At 41.2% G+C, this 25,944-nt stretch overlaps 1 protein-coding gene across 1 annotated transcript in view; it reads right to left on the bottom strand.

The window, feature by feature from the left end:
* ush2a (Usher syndrome 2A (autosomal recessive, mild)) overlaps positions 1-25,944 on the bottom strand; it is a 141,948-nt gene that overhangs the window by 45,071 nt on the left and 70,933 nt on the right. Inside the window, exons 47-62 of the mRNA XM_077624061.1 lie at positions 25,285-25,440; positions 23,664-23,811; positions 22,562-22,704; positions 16,646-17,208; positions 16,398-16,564; positions 15,950-16,116; positions 15,801-15,889; positions 12,474-12,808; positions 11,700-11,855; positions 10,702-10,865; positions 9,955-10,164; positions 9,010-9,212; positions 8,834-8,946; positions 8,517-8,745; positions 8,185-8,353; positions 7,885-8,106 (exon numbers count right to left, since the gene is read on the bottom strand). Of these exons, the coding sequence (XP_077480187.1) occupies positions 7,885-8,106; positions 8,185-8,353; positions 8,517-8,745; positions 8,834-8,946; positions 9,010-9,212; positions 9,955-10,164; positions 10,702-10,865; positions 11,700-11,855; positions 12,474-12,808; positions 15,801-15,889; positions 15,950-16,116; positions 16,398-16,564; positions 16,646-17,208; positions 22,562-22,704; positions 23,664-23,811; positions 25,285-25,440 (3,234 nt within the window). The remainder of the gene's footprint in view (positions 1-7,884; positions 8,107-8,184; positions 8,354-8,516; positions 8,746-8,833; positions 8,947-9,009; positions 9,213-9,954; positions 10,165-10,701; positions 10,866-11,699; positions 11,856-12,473; positions 12,809-15,800; positions 15,890-15,949; positions 16,117-16,397; positions 16,565-16,645; positions 17,209-22,561; positions 22,705-23,663; positions 23,812-25,284; positions 25,441-25,944) is intronic.

Raw genomic sequence — 25,944 nt, forward strand, 5'->3', positions numbered from 1 at the left:
ATACTCTTCATTTTAATTTGATCCTAAAACAGAAAGTCGGCACTCATGATTTACTTTCTCAGGCCACACAAAACGATGCGGCGGGCCAGATTTGGCCCCTGGGCCGCCACTTTGACACATGTGCCCTAGATGAAGTGTTACCAAGTTTTTCAGTGTTAAATCGCAGTGTATCTGAACTGCTTGCTCACAAAACCAATCAAGTTCTCTCAAATTTAAGGCATATTAATTGCCTCACAACAAAAACTTTCCCATTTTTAGCATGTGAAATAAAACATTGAAAGATGAATCCAAACTATTTTAAAGTGACTTTTTCGCAGGAAAAACAAGTGTGACATTGCTGCACATTCGCTAAAGGTGAGGTCGTGGATGTGAGGGTGAAACAAAAGTCAAAGAGAGCTGAAAGATGGTAAAGCATCTCTCCCGTGGCCCTAGTAATTACCCAGGTTGAGGCAATCAGGTTAGTGAGACATCAACACAGCTTATCTGAAGGGATTGTCATGCTTTGGCCTTTCAGTGGATTAGGGCCATAATATTGTCCTGCTATAAGACTGAGTCAGCAAGTCACCTGCTGTGAGGATGCATTGGAAATTGAAATGAGCAAAGCACAGAACGACTTAAATGGAATTCCTGTGCTTAGGGTAACAAGGACAAATTGTATTTCAACCAGATTCAGATAGTGAAAGCTTCTCATTCGAAATCAGGCTGGGTAAAACTATAAGAACCTCTGGCCTCTGGTCTTTGGTGATTATACAGCTTCTGGTTAAAATAATGCAACCTTCATGAGGTATTTAGGAAGTGTATCCTAACAGTTGATGACATGCTGATCCGTGGTGTCGTCCGCCTCCAGCTGCGGAGCTCATTTTATTTGACAGCAGACATTAAACACATTAAAGTCATTGCTTTGTGTCAGGGTCTTGTCCTCTAATGGGACCGTAGCTAGTTGCAGCATGATAAATAACTTCATGTCTAACGTCATTTTTACACAGTCTTTTTGAGCTGAAGCACACCTTTTCCATTGAAAAAATATCTCAAGGTAAACCATCACCTGAAAATCTCAAAATTCAAAACTCCATGTAATATATTAACATAAAGCAATTCTAATCAAAGTTTTACACACAAAAAACGTATTTCAATATCTATTTTCTTTTACATCAGTCTTACATTGCCAAAATTTGAAGTCTGCGGACCTGAACAACTTCCGCTTCAGTTTATGTATAAATAAGTAATAGAATAATTTTAATCCTGCAATTTTACAACTTTTTTCCCCCCAATATTACCTCCTAATATTACGCGAAAAACAATTTAGTTTTCACACAAACTTTACGTCACCCAAAAATTAAACCCGTGCAACCAAATGTTAATGTGACGTAAAACAAAAAATAACTTTAATGTCGTAATGTAGCAATTTTTCTATGGTGATATTATGATTTTAATTTTGTTTTACAAAATACTACTTAATCTTCATCATATTACGACTTTTCTCACGTAATATTACAATTCTTCTCTGAGTTGCTCCTTCAATGTTAACGCCTTATGTCAATGAAATGCTTCAAAGCCACTGTATTAACGCAAACGATCAGGTAAAGAATCTCCGGTCTCTTGCCGCATCGCCGTGTATTATAACCCGGCTTGCTTGTGTGACAGCACAATGTGCGCGGCCGCGTTTGTGATTGTGTGACATAAAGGCAGTGTGACGGCCGGTAACTCACTTAGCGGCGGCAGCTGTTGCAGAGCAGAGGCTCGCCGGCCAATTCCCTCAGCGCCTTACTTCAGCTTCAATGACGGGCAAATAAACAGCTCAACACTTTTCCAAATAGCTTTTCTACACTCATCGCTTGTCCCCTCGCCATCCTCACCTTTACTCCCGCCTTTCTTCTCAACGCTGTCGTGGAGTGACTCTGGATCTATTGCCAGGTATCAACAGGGGGGCACATAATCATTAGACTAACTAGAAAATTTATAGCCTCCAAGGTGTGTGATGTATCTCACTGGGCATCCTCTGATTGATAGTATATGCATCATAAAGGTAGCTCAAGAAAACAATCAGGTTCCTACAAGAAGGTCAGCGTGAGGGAAAATTAGATCAACCTTATGAAGGGCATTGGATATGTAAGAAAAACATGTCATAACTTCATCAAAATTGAAGATAGTATTTCTGCTCCATATTGCAAAGTACGGTCATAAACAACCAAGCTAGTCCTGCTGACCAAAACTCAATCTGTGCATGCACTTACTATTTGACATTACTGCAACATTTTCCAATTTGGGCCTGATTTGACAAGCAAGTAAGCATTTATTGTCAGGATGCAGAGGGTTTATTATTAGAAAGTATGCGTATTCTCTCTACTTGAGGATGATATTCGATTTTAAAAATACTTTTTTTGTCTGTATCTTTGCCACAGGCCTCATCAAAGTAAGTTTCGAAGGCCATTATGTCTGCCAATTCTAAGATGAATTGACTAATTGGCAACTGCTCAATAATTCAATGAATTAACTAAAAATTTGACTATATATTTATAGACATTGTTCAAATATGGGGGATATTTTATAGTTTTCATTATTTTTTTTCTATTTTATTTTTGATTAAATAAGAGGGAAACTATGTAATTTAGAAAAATATAATTTGTTGCAAATATTACAATTATTTTAGACATATTTTATTTCATCAATGAATGACTATTTTTATTTACCTATTTTAATAAATAAACAAGTGAAGATACAGCATCTATTCTTTTTCCAAGTAAAAAGGATATTTTCTAAATTTATGGTTCTTTGTGATCATGTATTTGACATTTTTTTCACAAAAGGGAAGAAACATCAAATATTCTCAGATTTCTGTAGACCTGGATCATTGATGCAGGCCTACATGTGAAATCTAGAAGTTTCATTTAAAATGTAATTTTAACTAAAGAGCATGAGATTGATGCAAATAATTAATTTTTGCAGGCAACACAAAATGCCGAAACGAGCTGTGAACTTGAAACACAGCAAATCTCATCAGCTGTTAAAATGAAAAAAAGTTGTGAGGCTTTTTCCATCTCTAATCTACATTTAGTAAACATGCGACTATTTTGCATTAAAGTAATACATTCATTCCATAAAGTTCCAAAAGTATGTGGGCATCCACTCTTTGTCTATTGTGCTTCTAAACTGCAGTTTCATATTCTACTCATTTAAACAAAAATCCAATCCCAGCCTTTTGCACGCATTATCTGTGTTATCGTTTTAACATGCAGCTTGTGCTTTGTCCTCCGCATTGTGTGTATTTGTGTTGGTGTTGACAACGATTTATCACACACACCTCTTGTTTTCTCTGTTGCATCGCAGAACGCTCGGGCCCTAATCTTCAGGTTTACGTTGGATTTGCATACATTCATTAACAGCGTCGGGAGCGCTGCATCAACACGAGGTGCTTAGACAACGCAAATTATTATTAGGGTTTCAGTCATTCCGCTTAATGATAAGTCAATATTTAGCCCAGCCAATGAACTACTGATAAAAATGTGTGTTGTGGATTAGGGTTATCCGGGCTCTCTGAGACTAAAACCCCTCTACAACTTTGAACAAATCAAACACTTTAAAATATACCTGAATATATTACAATGGCTTTGGTGGAGCAGGTGAGAAAATATAGAAACAAACTGGTGCAAAACATTGTGTGACAGATTTAAAAGGTCATCACAGATAAGTGATGCTATCATTTCCCATTGACTGTTAACTTTTTATCATGTTAACTTCACAAAACAGGCTTTCTCGATTCTAATGAACAGCAGACTCCAAGTATGAGATAATGTGATTTACAATAGAACTCAATGTTTAAATATCTAATTTTAAAAAAGTCTTGTCATGATTGACACTTTTCTAAAAGAAAAAAATATAAAACTCAAAGTGAAACTAAAAGGGAGAACCAGACCAAAAATACCGGGTTTAGTGTCCTCAACTGCGATTGCAGCTGACAACCTCTGGATTTATCATCACCAGCCATTAAACCCTATGCAATAGAAAATTCATCATCATAAGTACATTAACAGAGAGAGAAATGTCTACCCGTGTTCAAAGAGCACTTTATCTTAAAAAAAAAAAAAAAATCGGCCAGACGCCGCTGTTTGGAATCCACTACTGTTGGCCCTTTGCTACCCATCATTGATGAGGGGGATTTTGGCAATGATTTGCATAGGCAGGCAGGCAGGCGCGGGCACACACACCAACTGATGCATTCATTCAAATTTGTGTCTTTTGGCACGAAGGATAATAAAAAAAAGTTTATCTGTGGGAATAAAGTAGCATGAAACTATTTCAACATATTCCGAAGACGCAGAAACAAATAGTCGAAGCATATGGAAGCCTGCATACAGATGCTCGCAGCCTGTTTGCATCCGCTTTCCCAACTCCACTCGGCTCAGACTGAGCAAGCTTAACTACTAGGATAATTTCCCCCCAGCAAATGGCCACTGTGCCCTTGAAAAACATATTTGATTATTACTTTTTCTCCCCCTCCTCTTTTTTTTCCTTCTTTTCGCATCATCACAGCCATTTTCATCACGCGCTCTGATGATGGCACGGCAAGGCGCGTTAAGATAACACCCCACCACCGCCAGGCTTTTAACACTTAAACGGTGAAAAGGGATATTCAGATTCGTCCTTGAACGTTTGGATGGGGCCTGCTGGGCTGGGACGGAGGGAGGGAGGGAGGGGAGGAAGGAAGGAAGGGAGTCCGCGAAGGAGTTAAAGAAATGCTTACATTTTGTGAAAGGGGAAGACGTGAACTTGGGTGGGGGGCAATTTATGGTGGCATGAACACACTGAGAAATGGGTAAGGTGGGGGCTGAAGGGTCAGCTTATGAGCGCAAAGCATTAAGTGTAATTGCGAAAGGGAAATGATTAGTAGAGCTCACGCTGCGGTGAATACTTTGAGGGTGGGAGTCAAGGAGCAATGGGAGGCCAAAGACCCCACTAATGTGTCTTAAAACATCATCTCACCGGGACATTTAGAATCCAAACTCAGGGAGAGGAAAAAGGGGGAAGATGAAGATGTTAAAAGTTGGTTTTGAACTTGCACGGCACAGTTTAGCAAAAATATTTTGGACGACTTGTATAAACATGAACAAATAACATTGCCAGGAAAGATAAGAAACTGATGCCTGTAAGTCTAATTCAAAATCCTGCATTTTCCCAGTGATTGTGTTGCTTTGCATATATATACCAGTGGCGGGCCGTCAGGGCTTTCAAGGCCTTCTCTGCTGGCCTAAGAAATATCTGAATCATATGTTATATTTTGTCCATCAATACTTATTAAATAATTCCAAATTGTCTGTTAGCTTCCTTTCATTGCTTTTCCCCCTGGTTTCACTGCTTCCAGATGTGTGTTTTCATATTGAAGCATTTAACCAATCACATTTCAGCCATTATTTGTTGCCAGGGTCAGAAATCTGCCTCAAAGCCTTCACAATCAGTTTTGCGGGCTCTGCCACTTTAAACAAGCGTCGATAAGACTGTTGTTTTAACCAATCAGATTTCGAGGTGGCAACACCACAATGTATTGTCGCAAGCGTAGGGATACGTCAGTGCCTTGTCGCAGGCGTAGGGATACGTCATTGCTTTCACCAACTATGATTAGCTACCAAACTGTATCTGGAGCTAGCTGCACAAGCAAATATATTGTTATGTTGATTTAAAGCCATTTTCAAGATGGACTATGCCAGAAATACGACAGGACAGGCTCGACTTTCAGCATTAGCGTCGATGGCGATAGAAAAGAAGGAAGAAAGGAGGATGGATATTGTGTACAGTTAAAAAGGATTTTTGGTGAGTAAAATATGGCTATATTCCTAAATAATATTTCAATTGTGGGCCCGGTTCTGATATCTGAAAAGCTCCAGTGTTTGTATTTAAGCTCCGGTGTTTGTATTTAATCACTAATGCTGCTAGGAAGTGGATTTTACCCCATTTTAGTGCAATTTTTGCCGTTTCGCATATGGACGTATCGATGTTCATCGCTGTCTTTTTCCCGGGGAAATGATACTCCGGGCCCGGTTCTGATGTCTAAAAAGCTCCAGTATTTGTATTTAATCATTAAATGCTGCTAGGAAGTGGAATTTACCCCATTTTTGTGCATTGATTTATCGATTATTTTTATGTGTCGCAGCTGTAGCTGCAGTCGAGGTTTTATAGCCATAAAATAGTTTTTGAGGGTTGGAATGATTCGTTGAAGTCGCTACGAGAAAATGCACGGACCGCCACTGATATATACATACATATAGTAATCAGTGTTATTGTGTGTTTGAGCATCTCTGTGTGCGCACATGTGCATGCAGGCCAGCGTATCTGTTGCCAGACGGCTGTCTCCTGGCATTGGCGTTCCCCTGCAGCGCGTCTGTATGGTTGTTGACAGTGTGGACGGTAATGTGTGATAGATCGCACTTCAGGGACCCCGTAATCACATCAGCCTAACCTAGTCTATCAGCTGGGCACAATGGGATACCCTTCACTCCTCCTTAAATGTGCCCCATCAAGTTCTTCTCTTGCACTTTTGTGGCTTGGATTGGCAATCAGCCGTGCATATTTTCATAAATAATTTTAATTGGCTTTTGAGGACTTCACTTTGGTTTTTTGATTCAGCATTACATTCCAAAATATCTGATTCTTTGTGATATGGACATGTTCCTAAACTTATTTCGTGAATGGATTCCGCCAGATATTTCTGTCATTAACCTGTTATTCTTTTATTATATATTATTTTTGTGACTTACTATTATAATACATCTTTTATTACGTTTTTATAGGCTATTTCTTAAAAAAACTGAAATTATTATTTATTTATTTATTGCAGTGAATTGGGGATACAACTTGTTTATGGCCGTTTATCTTGTGTTTGGGAGTGTCTTGAAGCAGACGTTGGGGGTCGAAGTTCCATCGTCCGCCCCAGGGCTCCCCCCACACCAAGCCGCACCCGGCAAATAGCCCTTAGCCTTGCTAACGCCGCTAGCTCCACGATCCATCATACCATATGCTCTCAATGGGGAAGCTAACGCTAATGACGGATGAGTTGCTGGAAATGGAGAGGGAGGGGAAAGAGCAGGCAGAGAGGAGGAAGAAAAGATGGTTCGATGAGGGCGGAGGAACACAAGGCCAAAGGATAGAAGGGGAGGGTTGAGCAAGTGAAAAAATATAGAATCAAACTTGGTGTTTAAAATACAACAAAATACAGGATCTAATTTTAAAAAGCTGTGCAAAGTGTGAGACTAAACGACAATGGTTTGAAAACATAAAAAAAGTGACAATTCAACATTTTCCATGCTCGTAAAGAACCACAGGCCTGCACATATGGGGCCATTGTTCATTTGTGATGAATAGAATCCATGTGACTGTCTCTGGCACTCAACACTAAGTGAACCCCACAGAGCGCACCCTGTTGACTCTATGTGTGCGCACTTGGGTAATATCTATGTGGCTGAAATTGTCTGCGCTGTGAGGGTGCGAGAATGTGTGTATTTCTCCTGCTGCGTTCTTGGCAATGCCCTCAACTGAGCCATCCAGAGTGTGTTTCATCATCATCTGCCATGACGAAGATGTCCAATGACACACACATTCACCTATACCACACAGACACACATTTACATACCCAAACGCACACACGCACCGTCCCATCTGTGCCATGCTTTCCGGGTGCTTTGGGACACCGCAGGAGGAAAGAAAGGGAAACGACCCCACGTTCCTGCACCATGTGTCTACTTCTTCCTGTGACGCTCAATTCTTCTCTGTCATTTTCCCTAGTCGACCCTCTTTTTTCCCTCCTTTCCAAGTTCAATTAAAAATGCAGAGGGAGCAGTTCTGATGTGGGTCACCACGGAAAGAAACACAGGTATAGACAACTACTTCTCCCACCTGGAATGTAGACATGCACTTGTCCCTGGTTAGCACCACCGCAGCAAACCAGCTTTTCATCTACAATGTGGCCTCCGCAACACTGAGCTCCGTAGCCGTTGTGGAGGCGACCACTGCAGCACAGCTGTCCGCCTGTGGTGGCGTAGGGAGCGCCCCCGCAGCAGCTGTCCCCCGGCCCTACTGAGACACGGCCCTGCGAGTGGTCGGGGCAGCAATATTCATCTAGAAAGACAAGGTCGGATGAAGGGAATTGCTGTAAAGACAAAAGTAGAAAAAAAAAATCCCTTAGAAGACACTCACCAGATTTTAGGTGAACGTAGTATTCTCCGCAGCAGCAGTGCTGTGGGAGACGTGGCAAGAGATTGCCGTTGCAGCAGACTGGATTGGTGGAATTGGTAAAGTTCAGATAGTGTCCTGCACAACAGTAATGATGCTGAAGCTTGTGGTACAAAATTCCATTGCAGCAAATCTGGTAAAAAGATAATTGCAAAATAAAGTGAACTACAGTGTCTTCTCTGTAAAAAAAAGAAGAAAAGAAGGCGGGGCGGTTTGATTGGATATGAAGGTGAAAAAAGCCACTAAGGCTATAGACATTAGCAAAAACAAGGCAAAATAAAATATGAGTAAATCACCTGTTGGTCAGGGTGGAAGCATGACGTCCCACACATGCGATGTGCAGATGGACACTGCAAGTAGGAGCACCTTAAAATTTCGCTGCTACCATCTTCTGACCTTTTCCACACATAGGGTGAGACTCCCATTGACTGAGAGACACATGGCCCAAAGGTCCGTCTTAAGACCTCGTAACCCTTCATGATGCCGTTTGGTCGGCTGGGAGGCGACCATTCCAACTTGACAACCCTGAGCGGAGACAAAAATGGTGAAGAAGAAGGTGATTTGTGGCTCTACTCCAGTCAAACTCTTTCAACTTAAAATAAAATAACACCACCTTGAACTGAGTACTTGCACATGTGGCGGGGCCATGTCAGCGGGTACATCCTCCACAGTCGTCGTCTCAGTAACGTTACTTCGGGCGCATGCATAAACGGTGCACACCTCCACCTGAAATTTACACAACCACATGGAGAAATGCAAATTTCACTTCTTCCGTGTCCGTATTTTTACCTGAAGGCTGTAAACCGTTAAAGGCAACAAATGCTTGAGCAGGTAGGACCCTGAAGTGTTGTCTACGCTGCCGTGGAAGCGGTCATCGACGTAAACATGGTAACCAGTAATGACTCCATTGGGTCGTAGCGGAGGTGACCAGAGAACACGGACAGTGCTGCTGTTAACTGGAACCACTTCTGGGGCGGACATTTCATCTGGTTCTGACGATTAGCACATGCAAAAATATGAGAGTTGATTATCAGTCAAATAAAGAACAGAATACTGAAACATCATTTGTAACATCTTCACTCAACGGTTTTCAATTTTATCATAAACAAAGCTCCAAGTTGCCCACCTACTTCCCAAAGTTGGCTGGGATAGGCTCCAGCACCCCCTCGACCCTGGTGAGGATAAACGGAACAGAAAATGAATGAATAAATGTTACAACGATATGAGAGAATAACTGTGTCAGTGTTATTCTGTGTACTAGTTCTAAACCACAGACCAAGACCCCAATACTAAAGAAGGGTGGTGGTAAACGTAATTTTATTGATTGTTCTTCTCAAATGTATAGACCATAACCTTGACAGAAAGCAAGCGTAATAGTAGCTGGATTGCCATGTTTGTTGTATGGCTCGGTGTGTACTTTGAGTGTTATGTATGGCTTTGTGCTGCTGACAAGCTTTTTACAACACCTTAAATCTGCCTCGCATGCACACTCTGTATTGATTTCATGCCTGGCTACATGTATTTAACATCTCCCGTGAAGCACTGAGACACAGTGAAATGCACATTAACAGAGACACTTAGCAAAAGTGTATTGAATTTACACACTCCATGCAATAGCACCACTCACATTAACACTTGTAAACAACATAACTTTAACATACAATCACATGCAAACGAATAATTAAGTCTTGAGAGCCTTATTTATTATCAATCAGCGTGGATAAATTCACATACCTCCATCCAGCGTAGTTACATTAACGATCGACTTAGTTGTATTATGTGCACCATTAGACACGTGTAATGAGACGGTGTAGGTGGTCCGGGGCCAGAGTTCAGTCACGACGGTGGAGAGTATTTCCGTGGGAAAGACCAGGTTTTGTCTCGAATTAGCAGAGACAATTGTAAGAAAATATGACTCCACTTCACCTTGCAGGCTGTGCAATGCTGAGGAGAGAGAACTTGGTGAAAATGATAATTCAATCTTTTTTTCCTGTTTTGTAATCATATTGGGTTTTGCCCACAGACTACACACAACATTAGGTACAAAAGCACGATATGCGATAAAAGAGCTGCTCATATCATTTACAATAATACAGGCTGAAGGCCTGTTAAGTCAACGGCTATTGTTGTTGGGTGTGTGTACACTATCATTTTTTATCTAAAAACAATTTTGAGGTAAACAATGTTTCTATGTTATTCTTGGACTATAAAATAGTTGGCATTAGTCGATTAATCGTGGTAGTCTTAGTTTCACGGCCATGGACAACACACCACGAGGACCAAACCATTTTGGCTGAGAATTTTGGCAGTAATGATCGCTGCCTCTCTAGTTGTCAATGACAACCAATAATTTAAATATTGATATGGTTTGACTGACTTAATGGAAACCATAACTACAATTAAGCTGAATGAATAGAACGCCCCTCTTTTAGAGCGAGAAAGTGTAATGGATTGTAATGTTTCTGTTAGGGTTATTCTCACATGGTGGCGTCCAGTTGGCATAAAGCGCTGTGTGGTTTACAGCATATGCAGACAGAGATGGACTTTGGAGAGGGATTCCAGCCATGGTGACCGCAGAGACAATCTCTCCTGAAGTAAAGCCCATGTCATTGCGGACCACTAACTGATACTGGTAGTGGGTGAATCTGGTAAAAGATGATGGCAGTATGTTCAAAATTAGGGTTGAACAGATACTGACAGATTAACAAACCCTATCAAACATGACATGTTAAGTGAAAACAAATAGGCTCTTGCGTGATGAAAAGAATGATTTCAATCTTCCTACGACAGTTAGAATTTTAGAATTAGTAGGATTTTCACAGACGTCATTTGAGCAATTCGGTCAATTAGTATACCTTGAAATTAATATCTTTAACATTGGCGTGTACATGGCGTAACACATGGCGGTAGCTCCATCCACTCTTGCTCGTTTTGTGTTTTTGCTGCTTTTCTGTCTTAATGATTTGATTTGGTGATTCTTAATGATCCCATTGACTTTGATCTGCTTTGTACTTTGTGCTTTTGCTTTGTTGTTCTGCGGCCTTTGACTGTACTGTCTAACTTATAACTGTGCCTTTTCTTGCTACCGTCACAATGAAATTTCCAGAATACGGGATGAATAAAGTTATCCAATCCAATTATGAAAGGAACTTTAAAAACAAAAAAAGCAAGCAACCTGATTATTCGTGCTAATAGGTGAAGACTATGCCGCTTGCTTACTAGTAGCAAAGGAGAAGGTAACTCCAAAAATTACATGCGGTCCGAGGCAAAAAAAAACAAAAAAAACAAAAAAGCCTTGCACCAAGTGACAAAGTGAGATTAGAGTGATGTTGCGTGAAAAAACAATTTAATTCTTTGGAATATTTGCTTAATGTATCTTTGAGCAGCATTAAAAAGATCGGCATCAGCTGCAGCTCGCCGATCGGCTCTGCACACACGGCTGGTTGCGTTTGCTCTAGAGCTCATTTCAGTAATCTCACCTGCTTAGGCCTTTATCTTGGTAGAACAATTTGGTGCCGGAGTAAACATGGAGCCAGCGATGGAGATCTTCCGAAGGGTTATGGAATTGGGCTGTTACCATGGGGACCGGAGTGACGGCCAGCGGCTGGTGGCGTTTACGTCGCAGCAACTCATATCTAAAGGGAACATTTGAATAAAGCAAGCAGATGTTGAGAAATGCCTTCATAAACAACGCGTGTACAGCTTTGCTTTGAACACTACTGCCAACACGTACAAAAAATCCCTAACTTTTACACAAATGTTCGTCCTTATCACTAATTTCCACTTCCTGTTTTCAGTGTTCTCCATTCATTCATGTCCACTAGAGCTCATCCCTCCCTCCTTCTGCTATGTTTTTCTGCAGGGTTTGTGTTTTCCTCTCCCCACAGTGATGCTAATTTCTTCTGTAATCAGAAAAGAAGGGCTTAATGCCACCTTTTAACCAAGCCACTTAGACAAACATGCAAAGCTGAGCTGTGCAGAACGCAGAGGAGGGCTCGTGCATTTTAATTGCTTGTAACGAATAACTGACTATTTATTACATTACGATTTGTTGGCAGAGTAGCTTTGGTCAGAACATAAATGGGGAAACCACAATTGGGACGTGGCTCGTGACAGGCGAATTTGACACCCCTGCTTTGAGACAGTACAATAAGAACAGGAAGTTTTTTTTTAAATGATCACTATTATTTTACAAGCATATTTAACACCTCCCCAAAACATCACAGTTACTTGAACTTTTAGGCCAGTTTTACCTGATGTTTGGTCCATTAGGTCTGTGCGGAGGTTGCCAAGAGATAGCAAGAAGGGACTCGCTGACAGACACCACTGTCAGTGGTGCTAGGCCTTGGGGGCTGGCAGGTAAAGTGGTAGCCGGAGTGGGTAGACTTTCTGTGCATCCCCCAACAAATCCACCTCCCTCAGAACACACCAGAACAGTAACGCTGTAGTTTGTGTAAGGAATGAGGTCGGTTATCGTGACGCTAAGCTCAGACGTGATGCCGCCATTGTGGAAGACGCGTGGCTCTGGGAGACGGATGTCGTAACCCTGGATCTCGCCATTGGGAATCAGAGGTGTAGACCACATGACCTGGAAGACAGCAGTTTACGTCTGAATGTCATCTTTTTCAAATGAACGCTGCCAGTTAATCAGTATTCAGGCTGTCCACATCATGAAATTAATGATCATGCTTGTTATCAATCGAACGTTTTGTATCAATGGTGGCAGTTTTAAACCCAATGAAATTCACTTTACATTATATTCTATGGCACCACATGTTTCGAGACGTAGACAAATCAGAGTTGAGGCAGCACTGCATTTTTCGCTTGCTGAGCACAGCAAAAAGCTTTAGGTAGATGAACGTCAGGAACTCACAGCAGAGTGCGCATTAACGTTTTGTCTGTGTGTGAATTTTTATAGACAAACACAAGATCTCCATCAGCGTGGACAGTATGTTGTTGGAATCCAACAAAGTGTTGGCATTTCTGTGCGCATGTGTCATTGCTGGCGTGTGCAATCAAATCTCTCGTGGGGAAAGATAACCTGACTTTGACTTGGGCAGACGATTCCTTTCATCACATTTAAAACGGGGTGTGCACGAACACACGCGCGTGCATGCATGCACAAACGGCATGCTAAAATAATGAAAGGCGGCGGGTAATGGAATTGCCACATGCAAAAACAAAAGCTTGCAGTTGCCGAGCGGTGCATCTGATTTGGAAGCTCTTCAGCCTGTCAGCATTTTAGGGCAAAGGATGAAGGTAACTGGCACGCACAAATGTTAAAACACACTCACTCATCTGCATCTTTGATGCAAATTCGTAGACATGTTTTTAGCTACTTTCAAATAGAACTGCCAATGCGTGCACATTGATTCTTATCACTTAGGACTATGTACATCCACTTAATGCCAAGTGACCGTTTGTGCTAACACACTTATGCACGCAAACTGTCATGTACAATAAGTCGTCAGTTCAAATATGCTCGTGACTTATGAGTGTAGGTGATTAGGTGGTCAAATGTTGATGAGAATATTATGAATGAGTGTCAGGAACAATTATTTCTCATGCAACCTTGATATTCATTTAACAAGTGACACTGCGAGGTGATACAGGACACCCACACACCCACAAAGTTGCACACACACTTTCAAACAGCCGGCTGCATATGCGAAGGGTCATGTTGAGTTAGGTAGCTCATTTCCCAAAGTGCGAGTTGGGTGTGCTTTGTGCTAGAAGTCATTTACAGATTGAATAGCTTGATGTAATCTGGAGATGGTGAAGACAGCGCGGCACCTCGGCTGACACAGACCACCAGGGCTAAGGCCAGTGCAGTTTCAGTGTGTGTGTGTGTGTGTGCGCGCACGCCTGGCCGTGTGTTTATGTGTATTTGAGCGAGAGAGCGCCAAATGATAATGTGGGGAGTAAGGTGTGTGCGGATCACGCTATTATTATATTCAAAAGAAGGCATTGGGAGAGTGCTTTTTAGCTGACAGCACAGTTCTGTCCTTTCAACACAAGCGCTATTGCAATGACTTGAGTATGCAGGTCAAAGAGGAAAAAGAGGAATTGTCTTGCTGATTTTCATGTTAAATGTTAAGCAGATAAACAGGGATGGCAATTTCCCCACAATTCACCATTTTGCAACAGATGCCTGTATTATGCATATGATTTCATAGTACAAAATCAAAACTGTTAACCTTTTGTTTGCCTTTGACAGCGTTAGACATCCAATTCATTTTGACTGGGAGAAAGAAGCTGGCAGCGTCAATGGCACTGACAAATGAGCGTTCACAGACAGTCTTCCTATCTTAAAATGGGCATCTGTCACTGTCAATTAGGTTAATTAATCATATTAATTGTATTTATTCTCTTATTTATTTAAAAAATATTACATTCTATTCTCTTTTTATTTTTATGTCTTATCTTTTTAAAGTATTATTGGAGGGAATGAAGTGTATTTCTGTTTTGGTGATTTCAATTTTGTTTTATAATAATAATAATAATAATAATAATAATAATAATAATCGGACATAGGCCATGTCGTCATTACCACAACACAAAAAGCCTACTTGTCATCACACGCAGAAACTGCGTGTGACGAAATTGATGGTGCTTCTCCATAAGCTACGTTTAATCGGCAAAAGACCTAAATAAGTGTAAGTTACGGACTTGTAATTTGTCATTCCGCTGTTGTGGATACAGGTCGCTTACCTCTCGATTACATACAAATTAACATTTTATGAATGTATTCATTCATTAAGAAAGAAAAAAATAAAATAAAATTTGAAAAACTGACCCTACATATACACACACACGCACACACACATGTACGCCACTTCTATATGAGGGTGAATTTTCAGAAAATATTCACTTGTCTTGTAAGGGTTCTTTTTTCTTTCTAAAAGACAAACTTTAAGCCCTCACTTAGCAATGTGAACAGCAGAAAAATCTAGAACAAGAGCCCATTTACAGAATTAAAAGGAAGCACTGTATTCCAAATCCTTTCTTTTGTCAAGGTCAATTGGTAACCAGGAAGCAGCTTTCCTGCCTGTCCAATTAGCATCAACCAGGAAGAACATTTTCCGTCTTGGAGGTGTGACCCCTAAATCTTTGCAGCTGCAGAGATGACAGGGGTGGTTCTGGAATAATGACAAGCATTAGCATTTTTTGGCTGTTAGCATTAGTGCAGGGCTATGCGTGAAAGCGTGTGTACGTCCTTTGTGCATGCAAAGTTAGTGTCTGCGTAGTTGCTTGATAGGCCTTGATGCGGGATTAGTCGAAGCTGGAATTTAACTCTGGCCCCTCCTTCAAAATGGCCGACAGGAAGGAAGCCGTCTTCGACAGGGTCACAGCCCCACCCATTTTGTGAAGGGGACCTTGAATTGAATGTTTTTGCTTTCTCATTAAATCCCAGGAAGGAAAGACAGACGAATGAGTGTGACATTGCTTTGACTTTTCGACGCTGTCATTTTCAACCGAATAATTTCGCAATTACACTCTATAGTCTTATTGCGTTTAGAGTTAAGACAAAAACAGCTAATGAAGGGCAGATCAAACAAATAAAAAAATAAAAAAATCACCTGTAGTGACTCCGGTCCCAACACTTTCACTCTCGGCGGACGCACACCAGCCGGTCTGGAGGGTCTGGTGGTGATACCCACCCAACGTCCTGCAAGTATGGATGTAGTTGCATGTAAAAAGTAAGGACAGGCAGCTATTATAGTCTTACCTTTCGAACTGCCAGCCTGATTTTGTAGAACAAGCCTGTAGTCGTAACTTGTCCATGGACTAAGTGCCGAGGAAGAGTCCAGAAAGGAGAGGGGAAAGGGGCCTGGAGGGAGATGGCCTACTGTGGAAATTTGATCTGTCCCAGTAACTCTGCGTTCAATCAGCCACCTTGGTCAAGATAAGTTTTGGTGTGAGCCCACAACTTGGTTCCAAACGGTTTATACACAAACACACACAACTTCAATCCTAAAGTACATATTTTCATTTTCTGTAACAGCAACAAACTATGCTATTTTTGTGTTCTCTGTCGACTCATAATTTTAAACAACACTAACATCAGAGCAAATTCAAAATGCTTTTAGCTCTCTCTCTGTAACTTTTGTTTCCACAAAAAAAGTATCCCAGCCCAAAGACGAAATAATTTTATGTAGTATATGATCAGATCTCACCTCTCCAAAACTCCATTGGAGCGCTGTGGTTCACCCCAGGACAAGAGAACTGAGGTAGGGGTGTCGGAATGAAGATGAGGTACTGGGAGGCCTTCAGGAGGGCCTGGCAAGGTTTGAAATTTCACGGTTTTGGACACGGAACAACCTATGCTGGTGCACGCTTCCAGCTAGAGGATTGAGGAATGTTATATTTGTCAAGTTGAATAATTGTACACGTTTGACCATAGTGCAGGAAGACTGATATTTACCTGAACATTGTAGAATTGATATGGCAGGAGGTGAAGGAAGGTGTAGCTTGTGGTAAGGCCTGAAACCCTGACTGATGGAGCGGATGGCCCAAAACCTGACTCTGAGTTTGATAAATTGGTGTAGTGAACACCTTGTTGGATTCGATGTTCAGTATCTGGTTCATTTGAAATGAATCCTTTGTATGAAGGCCTTTGGTTCTGCTCTGTGATTGCAGTAGCTTCTGATGATGGCAAAACGTTTAAACCACTACCTTGATTTTTATTGCTTGCATGAGTAGACTCTGGATTCTGGAGGTCCTTTGAGTGGTTTGCTTCTGATGAGGTTGTGGGAAAATTTCTGGCCGGCTTTGTGTTTTCATGTTCAGTTCTGTCAACGGAACTAAAACTTGAATTGGGGTCCAATTTGGTACCAGCAATATCGTATAAAAAATAGCTCGAGCCAGGTTGTAGATAGAGGCTGTAACTGATTATCATGCCATTTGGTTGGAGGGGTGGGATCCATGTGATGGTCACATTACGAGAATGAAGCGCTGATACAGTGGGATGGTCGAGTGGACCAGGACCTGTGGCGAAAAAGTAGACAAAAATCAAAAGATAAGTGGTTCAACAAAAATGATCAAGGGTCCTTTTTAACCAGTAACTTATTTATCAGAAAACCTGTTGAAATAAATGTCAACAAATACTAAGTGAAGTTTTATAAGACAAAAATGACAGTTCACTTCCGCCATAGGGCCTTACACCATCCTCCTCTGACATTTACATTCCGATGTATCGCACTGTATTAATAGACACGCTTACTACCTACTGTAACACCCTCACATGTTTCCACCCACAGTGATGCAGGAGAGTAGTAATGGGGTTCCGTGAAGGGCAAGCGGATCAAGGTGACTGAGCGGACTAAGGAAGCATGCTGTGTCGCTAAGTGCTACCAGCGCTAACTGCTCACGGCTTTCCCAGATGCAGATGCCGGTGTGTATATACGCACGTGCTTAAGAAGATGAGCGATTAAGAATACATCTGTACAACCGGTTGAGGGCTCAAATGTACTACGTGCATGGCTGTGCCACCGTGTTTGTTATGCGCATAGTCAGTCCCACATTAGATACAGTTTATCAGTAGTATGTCATATTTCTGCTTCACCTGGAATGAACCTGAATTACTTTTTCTCCCCGTTTTAAATAGTGCAAGTTTTTAATATCCTTACTCATCAAACTTTGTACATGAAAGGATTTACAGTCAATAACTTTGATGTGGGTATGTTAACTGCTGCAGTGAAGTATAGAAACACTTGATCCAGAGGTTAAAGCTATTAAATATCTTAGCAACAAAGAAACCCCCCTGCAATAATGAACTCCTTTGGTCAGTACTTAAGCATGTAGATATTGGACTCATACTTATGAATATTCAGAGTGGATCAAAATGCAGCAAATCTACACGGGATATCGTTGTTGACATCCTGGTTGATCGTCTGGTCTACATGAAAGAGCTGTTGTTTTTTTTACTCTGGATTTAAAGTACAGGATGTCTTCTGGGACACCAATCTTTGAACTTTTCTGAAATGCCTTGTTATATGCCTATGCACGATAACGCAAAATCCCTGAATCTGACTATTCTTCTTGTACTCTCTTTCCCTCCATCCCTTCTTTCCTGTCTCTGATTCACTGTCTCTCTCTCTGCTCTCCCTGCTAAATAAACAATGCAGCGAGTCGACCTTTTGGGTTAACAGGTTTTTATGCTAGCTCTACTCAGCACTCACACTGATTCAATTACCACCAAAGGTCCAGCGAACCCCACGAATAAGCAAGGAGCTTCTCTCGCTGTCTGTTTCCTACATCCATGTCCGCCTGTGCGTTCTGGAGCTTTACTTTTAACTCCATCTTTACAAGTTGTGACGCTTCTTTTTCTATCTCACTGCAGTGAAATTAGACCAGTTCTCTGAGTTGAGTTGCTGAGTTATGGTGGATCCGTCTACTTGGGGAACGCTCAAAGTATGGAAGTTAGGAAGAAATTTCTCTCTTGTGTTCATGACAATCACATTAAAAATGTAATCAATTTCAACTTTTATGAGAGAATTCTTATATCAGCGTCTTTCAACCACAACGCGCAAGTCAGTCACCTTGATCCAGCCACACTCACGCACAAAGTAACCCTTGTTGTCACCACCTTCCCCATTCCGTCTCCCCCCAAGTGTTGAGTGTTATTTAAGCTTTACTGGCGCGTGTAAAATTCTGCAATTTGAAGGGCTGTTAAGTTTTTCAATTGAAATTTTCATTTAAGATGCAAGGGATCCTTTTTCCTTTTTTTTCTCTTCCAAATTTTACTGACAGTTTACTGCCTTCTGGATATGAGGAAAAGGAAGTTGAGGGAATGCGTGGTAACCCCCCAACACATGCATTGTCAAGACCTCCTTCCTTGTCTTCTATTTCTCTAACCGTCTCTGTCCTTATCTCTCGACATCCCTGCGTCTTTCCTCCCCCTGCTCTGCACGATTTCTTACAACGCCGCTCTTCCGTAAAACAGGGTAGCAGAAGGCTAAAGCAGAAGCGTGGGGCCACCAAGCCCTAAATCACATTTATAAGGATTTGGTTAGCATAGTAATAACACAATCAAGTGACAAGAGGATTGGAAAGGGGGAGGGTGGAAGGACGGTCTGAGAATGTTTGCATGTGTGTGTGTGTGTGTGTGTATAGTTACTTAACAGTTCTTTGTACGTGTTTGGTGTAAATCTGTCCAAAGCATAAATAAGAGAAAATACACACAAAACCCTTTTGGGTACCATGAGAGCAGGGACAGCTCTTCTGAAGGTGATTGAAGCCACGAAAAGTCAGAATGGAAGCTGAGCTTAAGCGTTATCGGCACACTTACGAAGCCGTGTCAAACCATGACAAGCAATAGTGGTAGAATTTACATTGCATTTCGTATCTTTATTTCCTAATGTCGGCGCTGCTTGAGGAGACGCCAAGATGTCTCGAGACGTAAAAAAGGAGCTAGCGAGTAGGCGCCTGACGTGTTTCCAAGGTCACGAGCTTGATTTCTATCCTTCGCATCAAGAGTATACCTAATGTGCATTAATATTTTTTGAGGAACCACAACCAGGCAAGTAAATCACAGTTGTCAATCATTCAAACTCAGTCCCAAAGAATTTAGACCGGTTGACATTTGGAAGGATTTATATAATTCCGGCTAACCTTCAGACCAATCCATGGGATATAAAAGGGAACTCAACATTAGAAAATCATATAAGGCATTTGAATCAAATCTGTGTCTTGGTCAGGGCATAAAATCCATAACATCAGTGTAGTATTAGGAGTCATATTAGCATAGGAGACTGCTGCAGATCTTCAGAGGCTTTCAAAGTGTGAGCCACTAAAACGACTCCACTGGCAGCACAGTAGCATGTTTTTACCTAATCCTGCTAAAATGAATTCATGTAAAATAACGTCATACTAAATAGTTAACAATGGTAGATATCGGATCCGGTGGGGGCGTCATGTGGTCTGGTGGCTTCCACTTGCTTCACACCACTTTTATAGTACCACATCCACCGTACTCTTTTAGGGGAGCAGTTCTGGCTGCTTCTTAGCAAAATCTCCTATTTTAACGCATACAACCCCCACTCAATCCTGCACGGGTTAATGATTTGTGTTCAATTAAGGAAACAATGATCTTTAAAATGTTCACAATCTTACACAAACCGGTGAGTTGTATGCACACACTTTCAACGACTGCTAGGCTAAGAAAATTTCGTCAAAACGCTGCCTTTTTAATCATGGTCTCCTGAACATGCTCTATAGCACACATATATACACACACAGACAAAGGCACACTTCTGACAGGCCCACAGTCTCTTAGATCACTTAGCTGGTGTGAACATGCGAGTAGACAGAGGAAAGGGAGCTGTCCGACACAGCCAGAGTTTATGTTCACAGGAGCCGTCTGTCTCTTCTGCAGCAGCAGGAATTCATAGGGACCAAATTACATTAAAAAGATGGATATAAAACTTTAATGGAATGATAAAAAGGAAAGGAGGAAACGTGAGTCCCTCCATTTCTCTGTTCTGTCATTAGGCTTCCCCTATTTTCCCTCCCCCATTTTTGTCTGCCATTCCTTATCGTCTTTCTGTATTTTTCACTCCAATGCACTTTTTATTTCTTACCCTACTCCTTCTATCCTGTCCATCCATTCTTCTAACTAGTTAAAAGGGCCGGTCAGTCAAATAGGAGCAGCGAAACACTCTCCTGAAATACAAAGACTGTCTGAAGAGAAAGGAAATGAAGAGGAGAGAAACGTGCAGAGTAAAAAAAAGGAAACCTGTATTACATAGTTTATATGAATACTTTAACCTGTGGAAAGCTGTAAAGTGCAGTGCAGTATATATTATAACAAAAGGGCGCAGGGTCACAGCTCAGAACCGAACTACACTGAACTGGCTGATTGTGAATAAAACATACACACAGGCACACTTGAACACTAAATAAAGCACTTTACACCACAAGAATGTTTATAGCTGTACTTCATTTATCTTTGTTTTATGTGTTATAATTATATGAATCGTAGTTTGATCTAATTGTCATTTTTGAGTACAGAACAAATTATATTTGAGTGCACGAAAACAGCATTCAAAAATGCATGCTGTACAAGCTTTAACTCTGCGGTCAAAGTTTTCTGTTTCAACACTTACCTAGAAATGTGGAGTTTTATTTCACTGTGTTAGTAATTTATTCTAATTTGTGTAAAACATTTAGACCTAAATACTTGCAAATACTGCATTGTGGTCTTACTTTTCTCCCTCTTAATGGAGAACCAAAGCAGTGTAACATCACCATTTCTGCTGCATCCCCCAAAGTGATTAACACCGTTCCTAAATGTTAAAGATATAATGTTTACAGATGTGTGTGTGAGCAACAGTATGAAAGTGCATGTGTTCACGTGAGTGTACATCAACAACACAAAGATGTGTACAAACACATTTCTTGTGGCGTGTACAAGCGTACAGATCAAATGTATGCAAATCTCAGCTGCTTAATGATTATGTATGCTACAATAATGTGCTGCTAATTAATATATAACTTTTCACTGAAGAGGCTGCACCAGTGGCTAATATGATTCTATTACGACAATTAGCCCACAATGACACTGGCTAGGTCACTCACACAGCCACTTACACAAAGAGACACGCACGCTTGCACACATATACACAAACACACGCACTTTGTACAGTATGCCGGTCTTAATCTCTCACAGGCAGGGTGTTTCAGCATGTCGATAAAGCTGGTACCTTCCTCATCTTTGGGTTTTCTATAGTCGGTTATACTGCCTATTTTTAAATTCACATTGTTTTGTGAACGGAGTCAGACACGGATCCCTTCTAACAATGCAGTGAATTCAGAATTAATTTCGTAATTGCAATTCTCTCAGAACATGAAAAAAAAATTCTCCAAGGTGAAATGCAGATAGTTATATAACAATACAAATGTTGATTGTGTTGAAATAGATGTATGTACGCATTTTTTGCACAGAGAGGTGCAAAGATAAGAAAGTCAATAAAAAGCCTTTCAATGGCTTTAAGACCAGGAATCACTATATGTTTGAGCATTTGTACTAATGCTTGGCTTCACTTTGACTATGTTGGGAGATGAGAAATGACCATGTGTTTCCTGTGTCTAAAAATGTTGACAGCATGAAGCCCAATAAATGAAAGTGAGACCTACAAAAACTATGCCTAAATCCCACTCCAAAAACGCTGTAGATTTTTAAATATTGTCATTACAGAGCAGAACAATTTTACACACTTGATGCTCTCAGGTACTCAATACAAAAAAAATCCTTCACAACACAAACCTTCCGATTAATGTATTATTTTTATGTTGGAAAATGTTGCTACACTGTATCTTAAGGTAAAATAAGCGCACTTACGGTCCTCTGCTGTACGAAGGGTTTCCCAGAGGCCTGCTGTCTGTCCATGAGTATGTGAAACCACCAGTTGGAATAGATAGCGAGTGTACGGAGACAAGCCCAGCATATTGTAGAAAAAAGTATCCGTCACATTTTCCAGCAGCCTGAACGAGAACAAGCGCCAATGAACACATTTTATTTAGGCTGCAGTCAACCTGCCCCCCCAAGAAAAATGAAAAAGATCTCAGCTATCGCAAGCATCTTAAATCATATATACAGCAATTGAAAACAAATATGACTGTAAAAATGCCTGAAAGTTTAATAGAATAGATTAACACTTGTGCTGGATAAAGCGGAGCAGAAAATGCAGAGATGAACTCCAGTTTAATACGAGTCCAATCATATAAAAAAAGAGCGTTATTAATCAAATTTTAATTTAAATCCACGAACATTTGTCAGCACTGTTCATTCAATCCACATTTGAGATGGAAAGTACGTGGGGTATCTCCTTGCATTGATTGCCTGGACTACTCCTGACTGCTTTTAATTACATTCCCACATGGTACCTGGTTGGCATTCATGTAATTGCAGACGATGAAGGGAAACTAGGCTAAGGTATGGGACGATTGTCATAAATGAGGGCCCACTGGCCATTTAACATTGGATGGACAGAAGGGATGAATGAATGAATAAATCAGGGAACAATGAGATATCTAAAGCAGGAGAAGAGGCGGGCATGCTTGTCTGATATATAATACATGTACCTAGTCATTTATTTATTACCACAGAATGAGAGCCTCCTCTTCTTGGATTAAATTGCAATTTGTTGTCAGGAAGCATGTAATGAATACATATCAGAGGTGAAGACCATCTCTCTTTATTGCATCACATGTTGGGTACCTGTCTGTCCCCGTATGTCCTCTTTGATTTTCATCTCAAACTTATCCCTTCATCTCATCACTCCTAACCTGATGTTGGACGCATTATGCTTTAGATCTATATACAGATGCAATATGTCTGGATTGTCTCTTTCAGGAATAGGGTGTGTTACGAGTGTATTTTAGATCACTTCACAGGTACGTGCTTTTTTGAAAAGTGTGGGCACATCTGTGCTATATCTTGCCTTATCATTGGCCTCTGGGGTGATGTCCTCATTTGGAGACTGTAGTGAAGAGGGCCCGGAGCATTGGCGCGGGCTGGTCTGGACCAAGACACATTTAGACTTGTGCTGGTGGCACGAGTGAGTCTCAGGGCGGAGAGTCCTTCTGGAGCTAAAGAGAGGAAAATGGTTATGAGTGTAAAGGGAGGGAAAGAAGGAGCAAGTATAGATAAAGAAAGAAAGGGAGAGTAGGCTGCCTATTGGGTTTAGTGTTAAGAGAGGGACGTTTTAGTTCTCCAAGATCCTCACAATCATGTGCGTTTAAAGCAATTGTTGAACAATCTGTTCCAGGTGAAGGCCCAGATGTCAAAACACATTGACCCTTTTTCTGAATGCGGTGGATTCTGATCCGACAAACCAAGGCATGGCTTTTCAAGACAAATACAGATTGAGAGGTGCGGCCAACTTTACGTCCAAAACCAGTGTGAAAAGGCAGCAGGCCACCTTGTGTAGTCTCTTCCCAACCAGCAAAGACACACAAACAGACGAAAGCAAATAACAAACATGTTTAGGGAGCCCCAAGGAAGCACAACTTTTCAGTGGTGACCCTCTTGTATTGTCGAGAGGGATAGCCGTTAAATTACAGCTCGAGTGAGAACGATGACCACTCTTGGAGGAAGTGGAGGAAATGCGGGATGCAAATATGTTAAGGACGACAAAAGGGGAAGAAAATGAGCGCGCCTGTTGTTTTGACGGGGTAAAATAAGAGACGCACTTTGCAAGCGAAGAAGTGACCCTTCAATCAAACACACTGGTCGGACCTGACTACAACTACATTGATTGCACAAGTCATCTTAGCACAAGGATGGCTATTAAGACGCACACATGCATACACGCACACACATTGGTGAGGCTTTGTCTCTCTCATGCTGCGTTAGCAGGTACAATATCAGAGGTGTCACTAATCGTTTTAAACTATGCACTTTTATGTTCACTTCTCTGGGCCTGCTCTCCTCCTGCTCTCCTCCCTCCTCTCCTCTTGTGTCTCCCGCTCTGCTAGCTCGCCTCTGTTCTTTTACGGAACAAGGACGCATCAAGACAGTTTGCCTTAAAGACGTCTAAAGAGATGCCAGAGGCACAGAGGTAGAAAGCCGGTTGGAAAGAGAGGAAACGTCTGCTATTTAAAATTTATACTTTCTCATGTCTTTGTTTTGAACTTGAACAGTGAAACTTTCCCTGAGTGTGTCTTTTGTTGTTTGGGAAATAGACACAGTGCATGTGTTAGTATTGATATGCAATTAATTTACACGTGCATTCATACCGACTTAACAATAAAAAAGACAATATTTCGAGAGTTGAGTTTAGCAAATCAACTCTGTCGTTGCTAGCTTTTGCAAATATATAAATTTAGGATTAGCATATTATTACGTATTTCCTAAACCACTAAAATACTATTTCGTTAAAAATGTGAAGGATATTAAACGAGAACAACATATGTAATGTTTTCCAATTTAGTAGAAAGAATGTTTTTGGCCTATCACTATGCGTAGTTTTCCACTGAATCCAACGAAAATCTAACTGTAATCAGCTTCGAGGACAACCAAAGTCAGAGTGTTGCTGAAGGAGATTTGTACATTTGTGGTACCTGCAGGAGACGTAGTAGCATTAAGCACCGAGCTCTCCACACAGCCTCGTGTGTTGCAACCTTTGACCCAGAAGCTGTAGCTGGTGTACGGATGAAGGTCCGTCAAAGTCAACCACCTGCTGGCTTCCGTGCCACCGTCCAGCACCGCGTCGCCATCTGACAGACGACAGATAAGGGAAGTGCCATAAATCTGACGGAGGAAGTTGCATACATTGAGTGACATTATTGTCACGGTGCAATTCTTTAAAAGCGTCATCAGTGTGATGCCCGGAATGTGATTAATAAAACATATACACGGGGAATGGCGAAACCGAGGCGAGAGAAAGAGAGAGTGAGAGAGATTCGAGGAGCGAGAAACACTAACTGGGAATGATCAAAAGAGAGGTTTCCATATTGAGGTTATGCAAGGATAGTCAAAGAAAAGGGATCAGAAAATCCCACATTCCAAGCCTATCCAATATATTTAGATGGACAGACGCACACAAACACATATCAGGCCTGTGTGAACTGATGAAGGCACAGTGTATCAAAGCACCACTGGCTTATGGGGAACTAGAGCGAGACACCATCTCTCTTTCTTGTGCACCTCTTCTATCCCTCCCTCCACTCGTTTTAATCTGTCTGTTCCTGTGTGAGGCGCAGATCAAACACTCTGACTAC

The sequence above is a fragment of the Stigmatopora argus genome, chromosome 2, assembly GCF_051989625.1.
Source record: "Stigmatopora argus isolate UIUO_Sarg chromosome 2, RoL_Sarg_1.0, whole genome shotgun sequence".
In the NCBI taxonomy this organism is placed as follows: Eukaryota; Metazoa; Chordata; class Actinopteri; order Syngnathiformes; family Syngnathidae; genus Stigmatopora; species Stigmatopora argus.